Here is a 21,045-nt window from a genome sequence, read left to right as displayed (position 1 = left end):
CATCGTGTTTTTGCTGTTATCACACAAGTGGTGAAATATACGCAGGACTACATTTACTCAATAAGTTCAATTTAGAGGTCCTTGTGCTTTGTACTATACTGCATTTATTCCAATGGCTTTACTTTTCAGGTCAAAAATCTTAAACGGTAGAATACATGTTCATATTGGTGCAATGTTATATATATATATATATAAGTCTAATAACAAATCATTAAAACCTCCAACTTGAGTCAAAAAGGGAATTAAAAACCTAATTGTTTGCTTCTTTTGTACTAAAACCAAAACTAAAGAAAATAAATAATGAACTCAGTGGATCAAAATCAGTGGTGGTTGACATGATCTAGAACGAAGAAGAGGTGGTATAATATATAAACTCTTAAAAGTTGCATAGTTGCATTGACTGCTTTATGGTAGCCGATGATATAAAAGTGAGATTTAGTGCAGATGCAGTGTCTTATATATATATATATATATATATATATATATATATATATATAAATAGATTGGACTATTTACCAGTACCTTATGTTGAAATTGTCCCTACTGTGGCAAATAACAATTTAGGTTAGGTTAGGTTAGGTAGTTACTTTATTAATCCCCCAGGGGAAAAATTTTTTTCGCTACAGCAGCATACAGGAAGCAATAAGATAATAATAGAACAATAGAAAATATTTGAAAAATATGAAGAAATTTTTTTTTTAAAGCAATATTATTTATATATGATAAATATAACACTCTAAATCGGGGCATTTTTCACAGTAACTGCGTTTACTTTCATCATTTAATAAAAATGTTGCTGACTGCGGTTTTTGAATGCATTTTTTTTTTTATTATTACGTATGTAATTTGTACATCGTTTCACTGGTGTAAAAAAAGAAAAGAAAAGAAAGATGTGCTCTCTCCCTCCTCCTCCTCCTCCTCCTCCACCTCCTCTGTCGGGGGGGGGGGCTGGATGTGCAGGAATGCCAGCGGGAGCGCCCTCTCTTTCACTTCCAGGTGCCGCGCGCTGCGGTCCAGTCACATTTCAACACGAACTGCTTTTCGGCCTGATAAAGGCGCATGCGCAGTGCGGCTGACCCCTCCGGTTTCTGCGTGCGGTGCCACGTTCGTAGCGGCAGACACAAACTAGCAGCTCGCTCCTTCTCCGGACCTTAAACGAGGCGACGACAACAACAACAACAACAACGAAGAAGAAGAAGAAGAAGAAGAAGAAGAAGGGGAAAAGAAGCAAGAAACTAAAGACCCGTCTCCGCAGCCGAACCGTGTCCGCCCGCCGTCGTCTCTCCGCCGGGAAGGAAAAACAACAAAAAACACCCCCAACCAACCAACCAACCAACAAACAACAACTCGACGCTAACTATGCTGAAGTTTGTGCTCTTCTGCGCGCTGGCCGCGGCCAGCAGGGCTGACGTCGCCGAGGAGGAAGACGTCCTGGTGCTGAAGAAAAGTAACTTCGACGAGGCTCTCCGGGCTCACCCCAACATCCTGGTTGAATTCTGTAAGCTCGTTTAATCTTCTTCTTCTTCGGGCTGTCCTTCCGCACCGGCGGCTCGCGATGCTAAGCTAGCTCACATCCCCTTCCCCCTTCCCCCTTCCCCCCCCCCCCCCCCTCGGTGTTTTATAGCATTAAACTTTGACATGTGATTTTATTTTTATTTTTTTTTAAGTCTGCGCGTGAAACCGACCGAGTCTCCTTTTCTGTCAGACTCTTTTAATTTTAATTTTTAATTGAACCATCTTGAACGCCGAAGTTAGCTGAGCGCTCTGTGACCCCTCCAGCCACCCCCCCATCACCCCTCCGAGCTCCTGTTAACTTTTCACGCGTATCGCAGCTTTCTGTGGTTGATTTTTTTTTTTTTTTTTTATATTCCTTGCTTTAACTTAGCCTCCGGTGTGGGGGAAGGGGGGGGGAGGCAAAAAAAAATAAATAAAAATAAAAAGACTTGCAAGTTAAGGTTCGTGCACGCGCAGGAGAAATCTTTGACGAACTATGCACGCGCGTGCAGGACCCGTCTCTGTAAATAGACTTTAATAGATTTTTCTTTTTTCTTTTCTTTTAATAGAAGTCTTTGTAGTGACTCGGTCAGTTTCGATTGCATGCTGCGGTTTCAGACCCGTCACTTAGTTTCACGTCTTTTTTTATTATTTTAAAACTTTTTTTTAGCATTTTTACTCCCTCCTCCTTCCTCCCTCCTTTTAATATCAGGATTAGTTTTTTTTTTGTTTTTTTTTTTCCACGAGGACTTCTTCATAGCCTGCAGGCCCATCCCGCTTCACTTTTTTTTTTTTGTGGGACTGGGTAACCTGCTCTCAGGACTGTGTGACGGATGAGTCGGACCAGTCAGAGGCCTCCGCGGAGGAAGACTCTCCAATGGGTGTGCTGATGGGAGGGAGGACGTTGTGGGGTTGGTTTTTTTTTTGTTTTGTTTGACCACGTATTCGTCAGCTGGGCGGGCTCATGAGGTTTGGGGGGGGGGGGGTGAAGAGTAGGTTGACGTGTACTTTTACAGAAGTTCATCTGCCAGCTCCTGGAAATCGACCTGGACATGATCAGTTTTGTTCTTTGTCAAGAAGTGAAGTTGATGCAATTGCAGATTTTTTTTTTATTTTTTTTTATTTTTTTTTAACTCCACGTGTCATTTCTGATATGGTGACGAGCCGTTTGGTGTCCAGACTCTAAACAAATATACAACTGGACGTGAAACCACAGCAGAAATTAAACCGTTTCCCCTTGAGTTGAATGTATTTACCAGACCTCCTTGAAAGAAAGAAATTCCCATTTAAGTTTTATATTCCCTTTAAAAAAAAAAAAAAAAAAAATGTTTTTTTTTTTTAAATCGGTAACTTCATTTTAAGTTGTGCGAAAACATCCTGATTAATGGGATTTTGGTTCTTGGATAACAACTAGGATTGATTTGGTTTTGACAATCTTTTAATAATTTTGGTCATTCGTATCATAAGTAAAATAAAACTTTATTTGTTGAATAGAGCTGCACAAATGCGAAGGCTCGCTTTTCTTTTCTTTTATCCCGTTATCGATCGAATGTCTCGAGCTTTTTGGCTGCAGTTGGACATTTTATATACCGATAGCTTGGCTTCAGTACGGGTTCCTGAATGACACACGTTTCGATCCAAACTTTGATCAAACCTATTGAAACTCCCGTCTCGCCCATCAGCGTAGGCCTCGTCTTTTTAATTGCAACTCAACTTGCAACCGAAGGAGTCTTGATTTACAACCAAAAGTTTTTCGACACGATAAAAGAGGCTTCATAAGTCTGCGACCAAAATTATTTTATTCTCAGTTATTTTATTTTATTTATTTTACTTACAAACTTGTTGTCAGTGCATGAAAATTCTCTCTTGGGACAGTTATTTTTTTTTTTTTTTAAAAGCTGCATGAAAAAAAGACACCAAGCTTCCTTCATAAGACACGTCACATGCAAAGCATTCAGCAAGACACTGCGATTTACAGATGTCCCCTAAAGGCCTCATTTGCAGGCTAATGGCGGCACCCAGCCACAAGTTGTGTGACCAAAGATTAGTTTTATAAGATTGAAATAAAGTGTTTTTAATGAGATTTATTTAAGCTTCAACTGAGTGGTTTTATCTACCTCGATGCGCCGCTATGGTTCAAGGTCACAATTAATAGATTCAAAATGAAAATGATGTTGTAATGCTGCTGAATGACAAGGCTTTTTTTTTTTTTATGTTTCAAAGTACAGGGTCAAAGTTTGTTACCTTCCTCACAGCTCCGACTAAAAACTCTTGTAAATCGTGAAGTGTTTGCTGTCGTATAGTTTAGTTGTCATATAAATAATTACAATTAATTGTCCCTTTCTACTCATTTTATGTCCCTATTGTCATTTATCCCTCGTCATAATTTGACAATAATCCCCATAAAGAAGGGGATCCGTTGATTGTCTCTGGTGTTTGGCTTTGCGACTAAAACCGTGATGTTAAAGTCAATAGACGCTCCTTGAAACGTAGTAGGTTTAATATTAGAAGTTGAAGTCCTTCAGACAAACAGTCGGTGGCGCTAATTCTCCACTCGTCTCCAATTCTGTTATTTACATCCGGCTTGTTTTTTTTTATGTAGATTAATGGTCAGCTCAAATAATCGCAACCGGGAGATGACGGCGACGGGCCTACTTGCGTTTTAAATATTTGTCGTTGCCCCCCCCCCCCGCAGACGCTCCGTGGTGCGGCCACTGCAAGGCCCTGGCTCCAGAGTACGCCAAGGCAGCCGGCATGCTGAAGGCCGAGGGTTCGGCCATCCGCCTGGGTAAAGTGGACGCCACCGAGGAGACCGAACTGGCCCAGGAGTACGGCGTCCGGGGGTACCCCACCATCAAGTTCTTCAAGGGTGGCGAGAAGGAGTCCCCCAAGGAGTACTCTGGTGAGTGGGAACGGGGCTTCTGCTCAGGAAAACGTGTATAAATGAGCATCGGTCTTAACACGGTCGTTGTGGCGAAGCGCCGAGCAAACGCGGATCAACACGCTGATCAATGATCGGATAATGCGAGTTTGACGTCGGACATTATTGGCCCTCGTCTCTAAAGATGAGACGAAGACGCGCTCGCACATCAGCTCTGTCCAGGGCGGCAGCTTTGGAAGTTGGATGACATCCCTCAATGCACCTTCACGATCGGGTGGTTTTTGTTTTCGTTTTTCCTCTCAAAGTGATGTAATCATAAGTAAAAGCCAGTGAATATTACTTTATAAAATGTATCTTGGAAACAACCAAAAGCCGGCCCTCATTCACTTTTTTTTTTTTTTCCCTCATGCCGGTAATACGATCCGCACAGCACGAGCGGCAAGCCAGCCAATCGGCTTCCAGGACCGTTCCTGATATTTAAAAAAAAAAAGTGGGCGGCGGCCTCCCGTTCCTCCCACGGTGAGGCCGAGCTGCGGTGGAGAGATGTGCATTTCCTCACGTCGTCTCCTCTCCGCCCGGCTCGGTGTGCAACGGGAGGGGAGAGAGGCGGGTCGTGGAAACGGACCGCTCGGACTTAAATCCGGCCTTTTTTTTTTTCTTCTTCTTTTCTTTTTTCCCGCCTCCCACGCAGCCACCGAGACTTTTCACATGCTGCATCATCAACACGTGTCTCTCGGCGGAGTTGCTGCAGCGTTGCATCACCGGCTCCCGTCTCACCGCGGGGCCTTTTTTTTTTTTTTTTTTTAATTGGCTCAATCCAAAAGTAAACACATTTTTTAACAGCCTCGTACACTCGGCGTAACGATTTTCATTTAGTGCGTCAAACGACAACAGTTGGGTGTGAAAGCGAAAACGAGCGACGACGCCGAAATCATCCCGTTCGGCAACTGAGTGAAAAGTTGAGGGGAAACCTCACGGGCGTTAATTTTTTCGCAACTCTTACGGGTTTTTAAAGCTGCTTCCGCATTTTAGATGAAGCCTGAACTCTGTCGGTTTAATGTGGTGCAATTTTTTTTTTTTTTCTTTCACAATTAGAATAAAAGCTTGACAAATCAGAAACTGTGTTTTAAAGACTATTTAGTGTGAGTATATATATATATATTAAAAAAAAAATTTAAAAAGCAGGGAAATGGCCCTTTTTTTTTTTTTTTTTTTACAAAAATTTTACAAATTAAAAAAAAAAAAAATTCCTAAAAGAGTTCAGGCTTCATCTAAAAGGTGTAAAACGCTTTAACAACATTTAAGAGGTGCAAAAAAAAACACAACGAGTAGCTCAAAACTGCAACTAAGGTTTCCCCCTTAACTTTCCCCTTAAATACCGACTCGTAAACAAATGAAGCTGTCAGAGCTGCACTTTTAGAGGCACTTAAACTCTTGTAAATCGAAGAGGGGGGGGGGGGGGGGACTCTCCTGCCTCCACGTCTTCAGTTTGACCAAAGAAGGTTGCGCAGATGCACTCAAATACTACAGCGGATGTTTAGGTTGAGATGTTTTGTCGTGTTCCAGGTGACGTACTTCCCCCTTCGGTACGCAAACAAACAGCGCTCCTGCATGTCGGGCTGCGTGCCCTGTGTTTAACGCACTCGGTACACACGCCGTTTCTTCTGTCCAGCGGCGGCGGCGGAAAACTTAAAACCACTTTAGTTCAGGAGCAACTTCTGACGCCTTAATTTTGAAAATTCTCGACGGCGGCGGCGGCGGCTCCGCCCTCTCTCTCTAACGTAGCCGGGATGGCGTCCCGTCCGCGCTCTCTGACGTCCGTCGTTGTGTTGCGTTGCAGCTGGCAGGCAGGCGGACGACATGGTGAGCTGGCTGAAGAAGCGCACGGGGCCCGCCGTCAACACCCTGACGGAGGTCAGCGTGGCCGAGGCTCTGATCGCCGACAACGAGGTGGCCGTCCTGGGATTCTTCAAGGTGATCGACTCCCGTCTCTCCCGTGTCCCCCGTGTCCGTTTGTGGTATCGGAGAAGCTTTAATCGCTCGTGGTGCTTTTATCTGAAGGTGAGTTTGTTTTTCGTTTTTTGTTTTTCTCGCGCGTAGGACGCCGACTCCGACGGCGCCAAGGCCTTCGAAAGAGCAGCCGAAGCCGTGGACGACGTTCCCTTCGCCCTGACCTCCAGCGACGCCGTTTACGCCAAGTTCGAGGTGTCCAAGGACAGCGTGGTCCTCTTCAAGAAGGTGAGGTCATTTCCTCCCGCGTTCCGCCGCGCCTCCGAGCACGCCGACGTTTACGTTCCCCCCGATACGAACGGCAAGCCTCCGTTTTAGTCGAGAGGCCATTCGGCTTTCTTATCGGCAGAAACGCATCTCGGTCGACTTGTCAAAACTGGATCAAGGTCCAGGGAGTCGGGCAGTAAACGTGACGCAACGTGGGCGTGCGAGGGTGTCCGGGGGAATTTAACCCCTTCGGTCCCGGACTCTCAATCCCTCAGCGAAGAGTAATCTCTCGTAATTCGTAGCGCGTCCCAGTAGGTGAAATGCAGGATGCCAAAAGTACCAGGATGTCCCACTGCGTCCGGCCGTGTTTTTTGCGGACTGCAGCCCAAACGTCCTGCGTTCTGACCCACAATCCTTTGCAGCGGGAGAGACGGCACATCGACTGGCATATCCACTTTCATATCCACTTTCATGCACACTGCAAAATTGCAACACGTCACTCTGTAAGGGAAGCTGCAGGACGTACTGAAAATAAAAAGAATGCGATTTGGAAAGCAACAAATGTCTCCAACCTGGCAACCCTGCCCCCCCACCCCCACCACTACCACCACCCTTCCTTATTCCCGTCGGTAACTCTACCCTGACATAAAAACGGTTGACATGTGGCCTGCAGTTAAGAAAACCCTCCCAAAGCCGGGGCTCAGTTTTAATAAACAGCCGGGGGGAGAGAGGGGAGGTGGGGGAGTCTGTCTCGCTTGTTTATTTCACGGGGGAGCTTAAGTTTCAGTGCCCGCGAGGCTGGCGGTGGGCCGCCGGCCGAATGTCCGCTCTCCTATTGTGTGCCAGTAAGCGCTGCCTGGCACAGCTGTACCTCTGCTATTCTTAACGCCCAATAGGAGTCCCTTTGGTCGGGGGGGGGGATTTTGAAGAGGTTTGTCTGGTGTTCACGGGCAGACTAGACGCGACACCAGGTGGGTGATACATTTGCATCTGAACGTTTCCATTTTTTTTTTTTTTTTTTTTTTCCCCTGGGCAGTTCGACGAAGGCCGCAACACCTTCGACGGAGAGCTGAGCAAAGAGAAGCTGCTGGCTTTCGTCAAGTCCAACCAGCTGCCTCTGGTCATCGAGTTTACCGAGCAGGTAATTTATGAACGCCACCGTTTTTTGTTGTTTTTTTTTTTTTTTCAACAAGCAACCCTCCCCACCCGCCTTTTTTTTTTTTTACACGACAAACTCTCTCGTCTTCTGCAGACCGCACCCGAAAATCTTCGGTGGAGAAATCAAGTCCCACATCCTCATGTTCCTGCCCAAAGCTGCCTCCGACTTCCAGGACAAGATGGGCGAGTTTAAGAAGGCCGCGGAGGGATTCAAGGGTCAGGTAGGTGGACCGTCCGGGGTCCAAAAAAAAAAAAAAAAAACCACGTTTAGTAACCTGTGTGAGAAAAAAAAAAAAAAAAAGACCAACTCTGACCTCTGATCCAACCCTTCCCCCCCCCTCCCCCTCCCTCTCCTCCCCCAGATCCTCTTCATCTTCATCGACAGCGACGTCGACGACAACCAGCGCATCCTGGAGTTCTTCGGCCTGAAGAAGGAGGAGTGCCCCGCCATCCGCCTCATCACCCTGGAGGACGAGATGACCAAGTACAAGCCCGAGAGCGACGCCATCACCGCAGAGAGCATCACCAAGTTCTGCACGCTGTTCACCGACGGCAAGCTGAAGGTGAGCGACGAGCCGCCGGTGTCGATGTAGGACTTGAATTTGCAGCCCGAGTGTGTGACGACGGTTGCACGAGTGCAATTTTTTTTTTTTTTTTTTTTTAATTACAGCCTTAATCCCGTTAACGTCAGTTTGCCCGTTGAGCCGTGCTCTTGAGAATACCTCGAGAGCCCCGTGAGTTTAATTACTGTTTTTTTTTTTGTTTTTTTTTTTCTGTCCGCCACAGCCGCACCTCATGAGCCAGGACATCCCAGAGGACTGGGACAAAAGCCCCGTCAAGGTTCTGGTGGGCAAAAACTTCGAGGAGGTCGTGTTCGATCCCTCAAAGAACGTCTTCGTCGAATTCTGTGAGAAGCCATTTTCATTCGTTCGCGTTTTCTTCCGCCATCGACCTGCAAAAAACGCAAGCCGTCGGTGGCGTTCGGATGGTGTCGAAGGGGGATTATTATTTTTATTTATTTTTTATTTTTTTTGCCAGTCAGTTGCCCATAGATGGGACAAGATTTGGCCTCCAGCTCCGGCGCGTGAAACTCGAATCTCAGCCGTGCTAAGCCCTTTTCAAATATCTCAGAACTGATGCTCGAGGCCCGCTCGCCTCCTCAAACCGGCTCCTCACAAATTCATTTAGCCACCAGACCCGGACGCCCAAAGAGAGCCGGTTAAATATAGCCGCGGGATTGTTTTTAAAAAGTGCTCCTTATCCAAATTTGCAACTATTTTTGGAAGAATTTTCCATCTCTGGTTGTTAAATGCGGCTAACGGTCAGTCGTGCAGAGCGGGAAGGGGGGTGGGGGGGGGGGGTATTCCCTGACATGTGGGGGGAGGAAAGGGGGGGGGGTGTCAAAGGGGAGCGAGGGCATGAAGGTGTGTGTGTGTGTGTGTGTGTGTGTGTGTGTGTGTGTGTGTGTCGTGTGTGTGTGTGTGTGTGTGTGTGTGTGTTCTCTCCAGATAAACGATCCCCCCCCCTCTGTTTTAAGGAAAACCATACATGTGTGAATATAACACGACGCGCCACTTGAATCTAAAGGTGATCCGATCGGGGGTCGTGGTTTTTTTTGTTTGTTTTTTTTTTTCCCCCCGAGGTCTATTTAAAAACTTTGTATTCATCGATAGTTTTATTTAATTTATCCAACTATTCTTAACAACACCGGACACGGCGATCCCAACTTTTTTTGAAGCCGAGATCGATCGATCTGTGATCGCTGACCTCTTCGTATCTCCCCCTGTGATATTCCAGATGCGCCGTGGTGCGGTCACTGCAAACAGCTGACTCCCATCTGGGAGAAGCTGGGCGAGAAATACAAGGACGGCAGCAACATCATCGTGGCCAAGATGGACTCCACGGCCAACGAGATCGACGCCGTCAAAGTCCACAGCTTCCCCACCCTGAAGTTCTTCCCCGAGGGGAGACGAGCACAAGGTGAGCGCCGTCGAGCGGAGGAGGGGCGGGGGAGGGGGGGGGAGGGGAACGGCACCGTCTCGCGGCTCTTCGCGAAAAGTCTCCCCTCGCGTTGACGGATCCATTTTAAAAAAAAACCCTCCGTGACATTTCCAACCCTCCATAATCAGCATTTTTTTTTTTTTTTGGTGACCCCGTGCGCTCGCTCGGCTCCAGAATCGCCGCTGTCGTTAGTGCCTCTTGATTTAGCGGCGTTAACCGCTCGCGGAGGAAACCCGAGACCCCGCCGGGCCCCCGTCGGGTTTTCGCGAAGGAATCCGAGAAGAACCAAACACCGACGTACTGCATCACTACGTCGGTGTTTGGTTCTTCTCGGATTCCTTCGCGATGATCTCGCTCTGCCGAACGGGCGGTCCTCGGCGGCCTTTTAAAACGAGCGCCGTGTTGCCGGGGGCGACGGGCTCGGGGAAGTCTGAAACCCCCCCCCCCCGTGAGCCCCGTCTTCGGACGAAGCGCGCCGGAGACCCGGGGAAGAGGTCCGAGAGACCGGCGGCGTTAAACCGGCCGCTCTGCAGTCGTCCTCCGATCGACCTCCTCGCGTCTGAACTTATTTTAGCAGCCCACCTGCCGGCTGTTTGCTTTGGCACCGTTCGAGTGCCAGAGTTCGTTGGCCCGGTTTAAAATGTCAGAGGCTCAACAAGTGTGTTCGTGAGTTTCTGCAGTGAAATAGACGTCTAATCGTAAAAATAAAAAAATAAAAAAAATAAAACGCGTCTCGTCGACAGGTGATCGACTACAACGGCGAGAGGACGCTGGAAGGCTTCTCCAAGTTCCTGGAGAGCGGCGGGAAGGAGGGCGGAGCTCCTGCGGCAGAAGACGACGACGAGGAGATGGACGCGGAGGTGAGACCGACGTCTCGCACGGCTGGTGTTTAGAAGAAGCTCACGGAGAAGAGGAGTTGCTTCTTTTTTTTTTTTTTTAAAGTCGCATCGCGCCGGCCTGAGTTGTTCGGTTCCTCCGGCTGTTTGAACGCAGCACGGCGACGCAAATAAAGCCAGGAGGGAAGCAGCGACCTTCATGTCGAGATTGTAAAACTACTATCACACACACACACACACACACCACCTCCCCGTTCCATTTAGGAAGAGATTACTTTTACTGATTTTAGTTTTTTTAAGTAGTTTAAAAAAAAAAAATTAAAAAAAAAAGTGTTTTTTTTTCCTGCACACTCTTTTTCCTTTTCTTTTTTTTTTAGTCGGTTACATTTTGAACAAAGATCCAGGAGTAACTCTCTTTCCCCCCCCTCCAGATTTGGAAGACGTGGACTCGGAGTCCGACGGCGAGGACGACGGGCACGACGAGTTGTAAGCGCCTGCAGAGGAGGGAGAGAGAGGAGGGAGAGAGAGAGAGAGAGAGAGAGAGAGGAGACGAGTCCCGACCCGACCCAACCAGTCACCATCACCACCTTCACGTCCTCGTGGGCCTTCCCCGTCCTGTGAACATTAATACTTCCCCCCTTTTAACTGCCTGTCAGTGAAGCCGGCCTGACGCCCGCCCGTCAGCCAGTCAGTCCATCATCCACCACACCTCGCAACCTTCTGGCCAGACTGGTCTCGTCCCACCCGAGGTGGAGGGGAAGGGAGGGGGGGGTCGAGGGGAGGGGGAGGACTTCATGGGACAGTGCACCACCTCTGTGGGAGACCTCAATGCCTTTTGTCTACAGAGCTCACTATCAGCTGCCTGCCTTGTATATTTCAAACCAAATGTTAAAAACCAAATGTTAAAAAAGAAAAAAAAAAAAACAACAACAACGGCATTGAGATCCAGTTTTTTCGAAATGTTTCCGGATGAGTTTGCTCCCCTTCCTCTCGCTCAGTGTGGGTGTTGTAAGCTGTATCTGTAGGTCGGGGGCGGGGGAGGGGGGTTAGGGGGGGGGGGCGGCTTGCCAGTGTTCCTCCCCGTAGAAACCCAAAAAGGACCAGCAGAGTGATGTGTGAGGACTGATCTCTCAGGGGGACAAAAAGGGGGCCATCCTGTAGACGTGTTTTATTTTTCATTTTGTTTTTTTGTTTTTGTAGTGTCTTCACTAAAAAATAAACCCCACACCGCTTGTCCAGTGTAGCACAAAGCCCTGTAACCCTAACCCCCCCCCCCGCCCCCCCCAAGCCCTCCTCCCTCCCTCCCTCCACCTCCCATCTGTAGCCCAGACCAATTATTTCCTCTTCCTCTGTGTGTGTGTGTGTGTGTGTGTGTAGGGTGGGAGGGGGGGGGGGGGGAGGGGGGCAGTTTACTTTACCTTCATTCCCTAATATTTTTGTTTTTGTTTTGTTTCCGTCTCCTCGTTTCAGCGTGGCTACTGACTATTTTTCTAAAAAAAAAAAAAAAAAAAAAAGGAACAAGGCTTAACTTTTCTTTTTTTTTTTATTTAATTGCTTTCACGTTGAGTTTTTTTTTTTTTTTGTTGTTTTTTTTTGTTAATACTGTACTGTCGTGCCCAGCTGTTGCCGGTCGGCCCTGTTGGTGCAGAGTTGGGCCCCCCTCCCCCCCCCTCCCTCCATCGGACGCAACTCTCTCAGACCGGCGCTCCTGATAAGGTCCGCACTGCATTCACGCCTCATCAGAGATTCACTGTGGTTACTAAAGCCAGACGAGAGATTGGGACGGTTTACTGGTCAGGTCGGTCTGAGAGACGTTCCTGTGCGTGTGATATCTGAGGTGGGGGAGGGAACAGTCGCACAGCCCCGCCCCTCCCCTCACCCATACTGCACCTCCCGCATCCATCTGGCTCTACCCAGCACCCCTTGTTACCACAGTGACTGTGTGTGTGTGTGTGTGTGTGTGTGTGTGTGTGCGCGTGCGTGCGTGTGTGTGTGTGTGTGTGTGTGTGTGTGTTGCTCGGCAGGGAGGGGGAGGCCGGTGCAGAGCGAGGTGATGGGTCTGTCAGCCGAACGGCGGGGGGGGGGGAGAACCTAACAAAGCATTCCATCATATCCAAAATTGATGTGGAAAAAAAAAAAAATAATAATAACGTGAAATGGTGGCTAATAAACAAAAAAAAAAATACATAAAAAAAAAGATTCATGTCTTCAGTTTTTTTTGTTTGTTTGTTCCCCCCCCCCCGACGGCTGCATTATGACACATCTGAAGATACACATATTTGAATTTTAAACGTAAATGTAGAAAAATTGATTTTACAAGTGAAGACTTCAAAACTGCTTGTTTTGTTGAATGAACGGTTTTGAAAACTTTTTTTTTTTTTTTGCTGACCAAATCGATCGCGTCTGGAAAAAACGATCCCGTGGAGCGAATATCGTCGAGCAACAGCGACTGACGCACAAAAGCCTGAAGATATGATGGTTAACCTTCTTATTTCCTCATCAGTCCGAAACTTTGAAACCAAAACTGTCAAACACTTGATGAGAATAGATCTAATAATACATGAACACTTCTAGTAATACTTGAATACTTCTAGTAATCGTTGAATACATCTAATAATAGTTGAATACATCTAATAATACTTGAATACATCTAATAATACATGAATACTTCTAGTAATCGTTGAATACATCTAATAATAGTTGAATACATCTAATAATACTTGAATACATCTAATAATACATGAATACTTCTAGTAATCGTTGAATACATCTAATAATAGTTGAATACATATAATAGTTGAATACATATAATAATACATGAACACTTCTAGTAATACTTGAATACTTCTAGTAATCGTTGAATACATCTAATAATACTTGAATACATATAATACTTGAATACATATAATAATACATGAATACTTCTAGTAATCGTTGAATACATCTAATAATAGTTGAATACATATAATAGTTGAATACATATAATAATACATGAACACTTCTAGTAATACTTGAATACTTCTAGTAATCGTTGAATACATCTAATAATAGTTGAATACATCTAATAATACTTGAATACATATAATACTTGAATACATATAATAATACATGAATACTTCTAGTAATCGTTGAATACATATAATAATACTTGAATACATATAATACTTGAATACATATAATAATACTTGAATACATATAATAATACATGAATACTTCTAGTAATCGTTGAATACATCTAATAATACTTGAATACATATAATACTTGAATACATATAATACATGTATGCATCTAATAATACATGAATACAACTATACATGTAATAATACATGAATGCATCTAATAATACTTGAATACATCTAATAATACTTGAATACAGCTAGTAATACATGAACACATCTAATAATACTTGAATACTTCTAATAATAGTTGAATACATCTAATAATACTTGAATACATATAATAATACATGAATACTTCTAATAATACTTCAATACAACTAATAATACATGTATGCATCTGATAATACATGAATACAACTATACATGTAATAATACATGAATGCATCTAATAATACATGAAAACATATAATACGTGAATACAGCTAATAATACTTGAATACATCTAATAATACTTGAATACAGCTAATAATATATGAATATTAATAATAATACATGAATACATCTAATAATACTTGAATACAGCTAATACATGAATACATCTAATAATACATGAATATTAATAATAATACACGAATACATCTAATAATACTTGAATACAACTAATAATACTTAAATACAGCTAATAATACATGAATATTAATAATAATACTTAAATACATCTAATAATACTTGAATACAGCTAATAATACATGAATACATCTAACAATACATGAATACATCTAATAATACATGAATACATCTAATAATACATGAATTTAATGAAGTACAAACATGTAACTGTAGTCAGGTCTTCCTGTGTTACCGATGGCAGGTGGATATTTTATAGTTGGATTGAGAAACTCATCCAGTTGTTTGAACCAGCTTTGTTCAGCGGGATGTGTTACCGTGAGCTGTCGCCATTCGTGGTCCCCAGAGGACGAATCCCACCGACTCAAGTCATCCCTTAAAAGCGTCTCGTTTTGGTCGACTGTCGGGGGGGGCTGAGCCAGGATTTTTAGAGGTCCTTTAAAACTCTTCAAACAGAAAGTATTAAAGTATTTTATTTAAAAAAAAATCTGCACATATTAGTTGGAAAGTTTTCCAGTGTATTTTTTTTAAGCTTAATTTTATTTCTCACCATGAAGTTACACCCTAACCGAATAAGATTCCAGTTCTGAAATACTGAATTATTTTTTTTTTTTCTTCACCTAAATGTTGTCAGGTGTGGATTTAATGGTTCTAAAAAAAGCTACTTGAAGCTTTTCCTTTGTAGAAAGTCTCCCTCCTCGTCGGTCCCTCAGGGCCCGTCTGTATTGTCATTTTATCGTCCTGTTGATATCATACCAATTAAAATAAGGAAACTCGCGCCTTTGAAGCTGTACTTCAAACACAATATCTACCACAGCGTGCTAATATGCTCAAAGCTTTGTTGGTGCATTATATATAAATATATACCAATGACACCATCTTTTTTTCTTTTTTCTTTTCTAACCTGAAATCTTGATTTATTCTTTTAAAAAAAAAAACCCACAAAAACATGAATTTGTACAAGAACAAAACGCATAAAATGAACAGCTTGGGGAAAGCTGCTGTTGTCCAGCTCTGTATATTTTTTTCGCAGTCGCCAGTTCAAATCTTGAATTCTGTTATTTTTCTGCACTTTACAATTGTTTTTTTTCCATTGTGTAGATTTCCCCTACACTTGTGGTCCTTTGATCTTTTGTTGCCCCCCCCCCCCCCCCCCAAATTGTTTGTAATTGCTACCATCTTAGCATTTTAAGCATTTTTAGTAAGATAATATTAGTTATTTAGCACTAAATATATTACAGTACCGGACACATTTAAAATTCGACCCGGTGACCAAATGTTTTGGGATTTAATCCTGAAGGAAACATGACCTACTTTTACGAGATAAGTTCACCCAAAACTTTTAACTCAACTCTCAACTTCACGGTAGAAGTAGAGCAATCAGACCCACGGTCTGGGAATCGGTAGAGAAATTTGAGGTCAGTCCGTCTGAAGGTTGCTTAGGGAACACCCCGACAAACCAAAACTACTAAAAAATAATCAGAAGGAAGCTTTCAAATGCCTAAAACAAAAACAAACAAAAAAATTACAATGCACAGAGAAATGAAACAGAAAAGCAATATTGTGTTTTCTGATTTCCCGTCGGTCAGAAAGAGGATGACGCAAACTGCAGTCATTTGGAAATGACTTGTCGCCCATCCCGAGTCCGGCACCGTGATGAAGACGGTCCTTGAAGATGATGACAGCAGCTCTTCTCTGACTGTTGATGTCAGTGCAGCTGGCGGTCCGCGGCCTACGCGTGGTTCCTCACCCCCTCCGGGACGCCCCCGCGGTTTGGCAGCGTTAACCCTGCCCGGTGTTTACTAGAAGCCTCCGGCCTCCCTCCCCTGTCGCCGCTCCCTTAAAGTGGGCGAGCTTCTGGGTGTGTTCGGCGGGTGACAGCAGAGGCGGAGGGTCGCTGGCTGTCACGTCTGGAGAGACGTGAGCTCCCTTTACAGGCTTGTGACCGCCGCTCGGTGGGAGGACCCGAAAACCAAGAGGGGGGCGGGGGGGGGGGGGCGACTCATCTTCCAAAATCTCGCCACTGGATCTGTTGAGGTGTCGCGTCCCCCAAAAATAGCCCTACAGGGGGGGGGTGGGGGTGGGGGGGGGGGGAGTTTAAAAAGCGCCTGCAAGCCGGAGGGCGCCAGTAGAGGGGACAGCTCCACGTCACCGCGCATCCGACAGGGGAAAGCGGACTCATCTGGACGCTCGAGGGAAGGCAAACTTTTGGATTTGGAAAAAAAAATAAATAAATAAAAAAAAAAAAGAAGGAGCTTCTGCTGAAGAAAAAAATCAGACTCCCAAGGATGAAGTACCAGTGCTCCGCGGCCCAGACCATGGGAATCAAAGCGTACCCCTCCCAGGAGGACTGCGGCGTCCGGGTCACCTGCAGGAGCTCCGCCGCCCTGAAGCCGACGCGCAGCGTCCACTTCCCCAACGACATCCTCTTCCAGGACTACGTGCGACACGGCGAGCTGGAGAGGATCGGACTCTTCGTGAGAGCCGGGAGGGTCGACCTGGACGCCGTGTACCCCTCCGGTGAGAGCCGAGGGGGGGGGGGGGGGGGGGAACGATCCACAGAGCCTCGCCGTAGAAACGCTTCCCTGTCGACGCTTGAACTTGTTTCTCTCGCTTTGACCCCTCTCCCGCGCGCAGGCATGGCAGCCGTCCACGAGGCCGTCCTGTCCGGAAACATCGAGTGCGTAAAGCTGCTGGTCCACTACGGAGCGGACGTCCACCAGCGGGACGAGGAGGGCTGGACTCCGCTGCACATGGCCTGCAGCGACGGCTTCCCGCACATCGCACGGTGAGCGCCGAGTCTCATTTTGCAACCGAAGCTCAAAAAGCTGGACTTTTTGTAAATCGGGTGGTTTTTTTTTCTTCCAGTTTCAACTCAAGTCCGGTTGTCTTTGAGTAACCTTGAAAATCACAGCACGACAGTGAGAGAAGTGGAGAAGAGACTTGAACTAAATGAGGCTGCAGAAACAAAAACAAATGCCCGATTGCATTGAAATGATCAAAAGGTGCTTTTATTGTTTCCGATTTCAAAATTAAATTGAAAATTAAACTTCTTCTTTGGGGAATAGGATGTTTTGCTGCCGATTATAGTTTTCTTTCAAAAGGCGGCTGTTCAAAAAAACCCAAAAAAAACGTCAAAATCGGTGCAACACAGAGAAAAAAAAAAATAGAAAAAAAGTAAAAGCAAAGTATTTAAATATTTGTCTCTTAAAAGGGAGTTTTTTTTCCTTCCCTGTCAAAAGTTTTTCTCCCTTAAAGGAGAGTGTGCATCTTTCTGTGTCCTGCATATTGTAATATATACCTATAAGGTGACAGACAACAGATAAGCAGGTGTATTTGAAGGTTGGTGATGTGGTGCTGACTGAACACACACACACACACACACGCACACACACACACACACACACACACACACACACACACACACACACACACACACGCTCTCTGCTTGACCTCCGACACCGAAGCAGCGGCAGAAAAAATCCGCCTTCAGGTTTGCAGACGTCGTCGTCTCTTTTCGCTGACTCTTCATTTTGTTCCTCCCCCTCTCTCCCTTTTTTTTTTTTTTTGTTTTGTTTGTCTTCCAGCTACCTGCTCTCGCTGGGCGCCGACCCCGAGCTGGAGAACGACTGCGGGGGAGAAAGCGGCCGAACTCATCGACCGGACAACAAGGAGCTGCTGGAGCTCTTCGGTTTGGTCGTTAATGAGTGAGAGGCAGCCGGCTGATTTAAAAAAAAAAAAAAAAAAAAAAAAGCCTCAGAAACTCAACCTGAAAAAAAAAAAAAAAAGCTCCTGCGCAGTCGTCCGACTGCTCTGCAGGAAGGGGCCACACGCACGCACGCACGCACGCACACACACACACCAGTCCAGGATCCCGACTCCCTGAGCCCCCTCGGCTCTGGAGGGGGGGGGGGGACGGACGACGACGACGAAGGGGTGTGTCCGTGGAGGTGTGGCGGAGGAAGGAGGGCTGACAGCCGGCTGTTTGCTGCTCGGAGCTCCCGACTCGTCCGCAGCGGGACTCACGTGCTTCTGATCTGTTTTTTTTTTGTTGTTGTTGTTTTGTTTTGTTTTTTCTACTGTTGTGTATTATTGACTTGATTTATTTATTTTATTTTTTTCCCCCCGGCTGGCATCATGAACGAAACCCGAAGCTGTTTGTTTTGCGGCTCAGCTTTCGTTCGCTGTAACATTTATGAGCAAAATGTGTTTAGTTATGAATCCAGAAAGCTGTGTTAAGACTTACCTGTGCTCTTTTTTTTTTTTTTTAGTAGTTTGTATTGTTTTTATACTTCCATTTTTTTTTTCCAAATAAATGTAAATGTCTTTACTACCTTTGCCTTCCTGTCTTTGCCTAATGGGGAGGGGGGGGGTGGAGGGAGAGGGGGGGAAGTGTCCCTTTAAACCTCACACTAAAACAAGACTAAGTTGGAGGCCGAGTTGAGCAAAATCTTTTATTGACCGAGAAGAGCAACCACGAATGATGACAAGAATATACAACCCCACCAGCATGCCAGCGTTTTTCATACAAACTGTACAATGTGAAGGAATGTATGGAGCAGGAAGTCATCAACAAACCAAACCAAACAAAAACAATAAAAGTTCTACATCCACATGTTCTGGTTACAGTACGAGTCGATCTCAATCCAATGGTTCGGGGTCGGTCGTGGAGGGTTTTTTTTTTTTTAAATTTGTGTTTATTTTTTTAACCTCTGGCGGTGTCAGCTGATCTTTCGTGTCGCCGGGTCAGCTGACACCGCCACATCGAGGCCGCGAAGGCCCGGTCAGTTTTTTTTTTTTCTTTCTCTGCAGGGTGAGACCAGACACCGCCGAGGTCTCCGGCGGCGGCAGCAGCAGACGATGCCTGGCTTCAACTTCCTTCCTGACAGCAGTGTTATGAAGGTGTGTGTGTGTGTAAGGAGGGGGGTAATGATGTACATTAAGGCAAAGGGGGAACAACAACAACAACAACAACCAAAAAAAAACAAAAAAAACAACAAAAAAAAAAACACTTTTTAGTTTAAGAAATGTTTGTCGCCGTTTTTGTCTCCACGTGATTCGTGCTAAGGCCTCATGGCTAAAAGGAAGAAGAGCGCCGATGAATGTAATTTCTTTTCTGTTTTTTTTACTTTTTTTAATCTCCAATTAAACATTCAGTCCCCTTTGAGAATTATTATTATTTCTTTTAAATCATGGGGGTTATGGGTGGAGGGAGGGAGGGATGGGGGCGAGGGGGGGGGGGGAGGGAGTACATGTCGGGCAGGGAGGGAGGCGAATGTTGTTTGTGTGTGTTTTTTTTTTTTTTTTTTTTTGAACAAGGCAGGTTTGGTACTTCTATCAAAAAAGACAGCGTAGCGAGTAGACGGGGCAAAAGGAAACGCTTTTGTGAGCGGCGAAGGAGGAAGAGGAGGGTGAGGAAGGTGTGTGGAGGTGGGGGGGGGGGGGGGGGGGTCGGAGGTGGACGCAGTGGGGCCTGCGATGAACATGATTTACCGGTGATGTGAATACAGTCACGTTACACAACCATTGATACGATTATATATAAAAAAAAAAAAAGGCAAACAAAAGTTGATTGTACAGTTGCTTTTGTTTTTTCGGTTATTTTTTTTTTTTTTCCACATGTACTTCATACTGCGAGAGGAAGACACCGTTCTGGAGGAGGTGGAGGAGGAGGTGGTGGAGGAGGACGGGGGAAGGCGTGGCTTAATCTCTTCAAGCAGCGGAAAAAAAAACAAACAGGACAAGAAGAAGAAGAAGAAGAAGAAGAAGAAGTGAGGAGCTACATGGCACAGCTGGTGAAGAACCAATGGATGGACGGACAGGCGGGCGGGGTGGGTGGGGAGGGGGGCGGGGTTTGGGCGGGGCGGAGGCTGTTGCTGCTACTGCTGCTGCTGCTGCTGCTGCTACTGACAGAGAGGTGGAGAGGGTGTTAAGACAGCGAGGCGATGAACTAAGGCATGAGAGCATGAAATGCACGACGGAGTAAAAACAAAGAAGGCAGAAATGGTGGACGATGGGAGGAAGAGGAAGAGGAGGAGGAGGAGGAGGAGGAGGAGGTGGGGGGCTGAGGAACGCACCCCACCCCCTTTCAGCACAAAGGTCCCCCCCCCCTTTTTTTTTTTTGTTGTTGTTGTTTGTTTGTTTGTTTGTTTTTAGTCTTTCCAGTCTTTCTTGATGTTCAGGTTCCACTCCCAGGACAGGTGGTCGTGCTTGTCGTCGTCGGTGAACTTGGACTTGATGACGTAGTTGCCGCGGGCGAGGATGCCTTTGGGAGCCTCCTCCATCGTGGTCAGGAAGTCGTACTCGGCCGGACGCGGCCCGTAGCTGCCCACCATGTAGTCCGACTTGTCGACTGTCAACAGGAGGAAAAAGGGGGGGGAGGGGGGGGGGAGAGAGAGAGGGGGGAGAGGATTTTTTTTTTTAATTCATACTTAATAAGTATTCACGCTAAGTTTAGTGAGTTCAAGGCTGGTACGTGAAACGTTTGCGATTTCAACGTGGACTTGAAACTTGAACCGATTTTGGGGTCAAACTCCGCAAATTGTCAACGGAGACCTTCAGAAGGTTCCAGAAAGTCTACGGCGGTTGACGTCGACGAGCCGGGCGAGGTCGCTCCGAGTGACGTTCGGCGTTTCGAGAGGGGGCGGAGCTTCACCGTCCGAAAGACCGAAAGGAGGCGCGTCAGGTCCGGGAGACGCCGGGTGGGTTTTT

At 45.8% G+C, this 21,045-nt stretch overlaps 3 protein-coding genes across 4 annotated transcripts in view; 2 read left to right on the top strand and 1 right to left on the bottom strand.

Moving 5' to 3' along the window:
• The first annotated feature begins 1,004 nt into the window (after positions 1-1,004).
• p4hb (prolyl 4-hydroxylase, beta polypeptide) lies at positions 1,005-11,168 on the top strand. The gene is given in 12 exon segments (XM_069166946.1): positions 1,005-1,498; positions 4,190-4,396; positions 6,216-6,349; positions 6,476-6,613; positions 7,629-7,759; positions 7,845-7,971; positions 8,113-8,313; positions 8,537-8,657; positions 9,548-9,708; positions 9,710-9,730; positions 10,495-10,612; positions 11,019-11,168. Coding segments are annotated over 12 exon segments (1,557 nt in total). The 5' UTR covers positions 1,005-1,359; the 3' UTR covers positions 11,078-11,168.
• A 5,300-nt stretch (positions 11,169-16,468) lies between these two features.
• ppp1r27b (protein phosphatase 1, regulatory subunit 27b) lies at positions 16,469-18,677 on the top strand. Its single transcript, XM_069167200.1, has 3 exons — positions 16,469-16,854; positions 16,972-17,122; positions 17,922-18,677. Exons 1-3 carry the CDS (start codon positions 16,623-16,625, stop codon positions 18,043-18,045), a joined length of 507 nt encoding a protein of 168 aa, XP_069023301.1. The 5' UTR covers positions 16,469-16,622; the 3' UTR covers positions 18,046-18,677.
• A 97-nt stretch (positions 18,678-18,774) lies between these two features.
• The window catches only part of LOC138208942 (rho GDP-dissociation inhibitor 1-like), a 26,200-nt gene continuing 23,929 nt past the window's right edge, over positions 18,775-21,045 (bottom strand). For both annotated transcript variants that reach the window (XM_069167197.1, XM_069167198.1), the window contains one exon: positions 18,775-20,686. In XM_069167197.1, the coding sequence (XP_069023298.1) occupies positions 20,487-20,686 (200 nt within the window). In that variant the 3' untranslated portion in view covers positions 18,775-20,486. The remainder of the gene's footprint in view (positions 20,687-21,045) is intronic.

This window comes from Embiotoca jacksoni, unplaced genomic scaffold (assembly GCF_022577435.1).
Source record: "Embiotoca jacksoni isolate LCO1_2020_lvr unplaced genomic scaffold, fEmbJac1.0.p SCAF_4, whole genome shotgun sequence".
NCBI classification, from domain to species: Eukaryota; Metazoa; Chordata; class Actinopteri; family Embiotocidae; genus Embiotoca; species Embiotoca jacksoni.
Note: the sequence above shows the minus strand (reverse complement) of the source record. Positions and strands in the feature narration are given on the sequence as shown.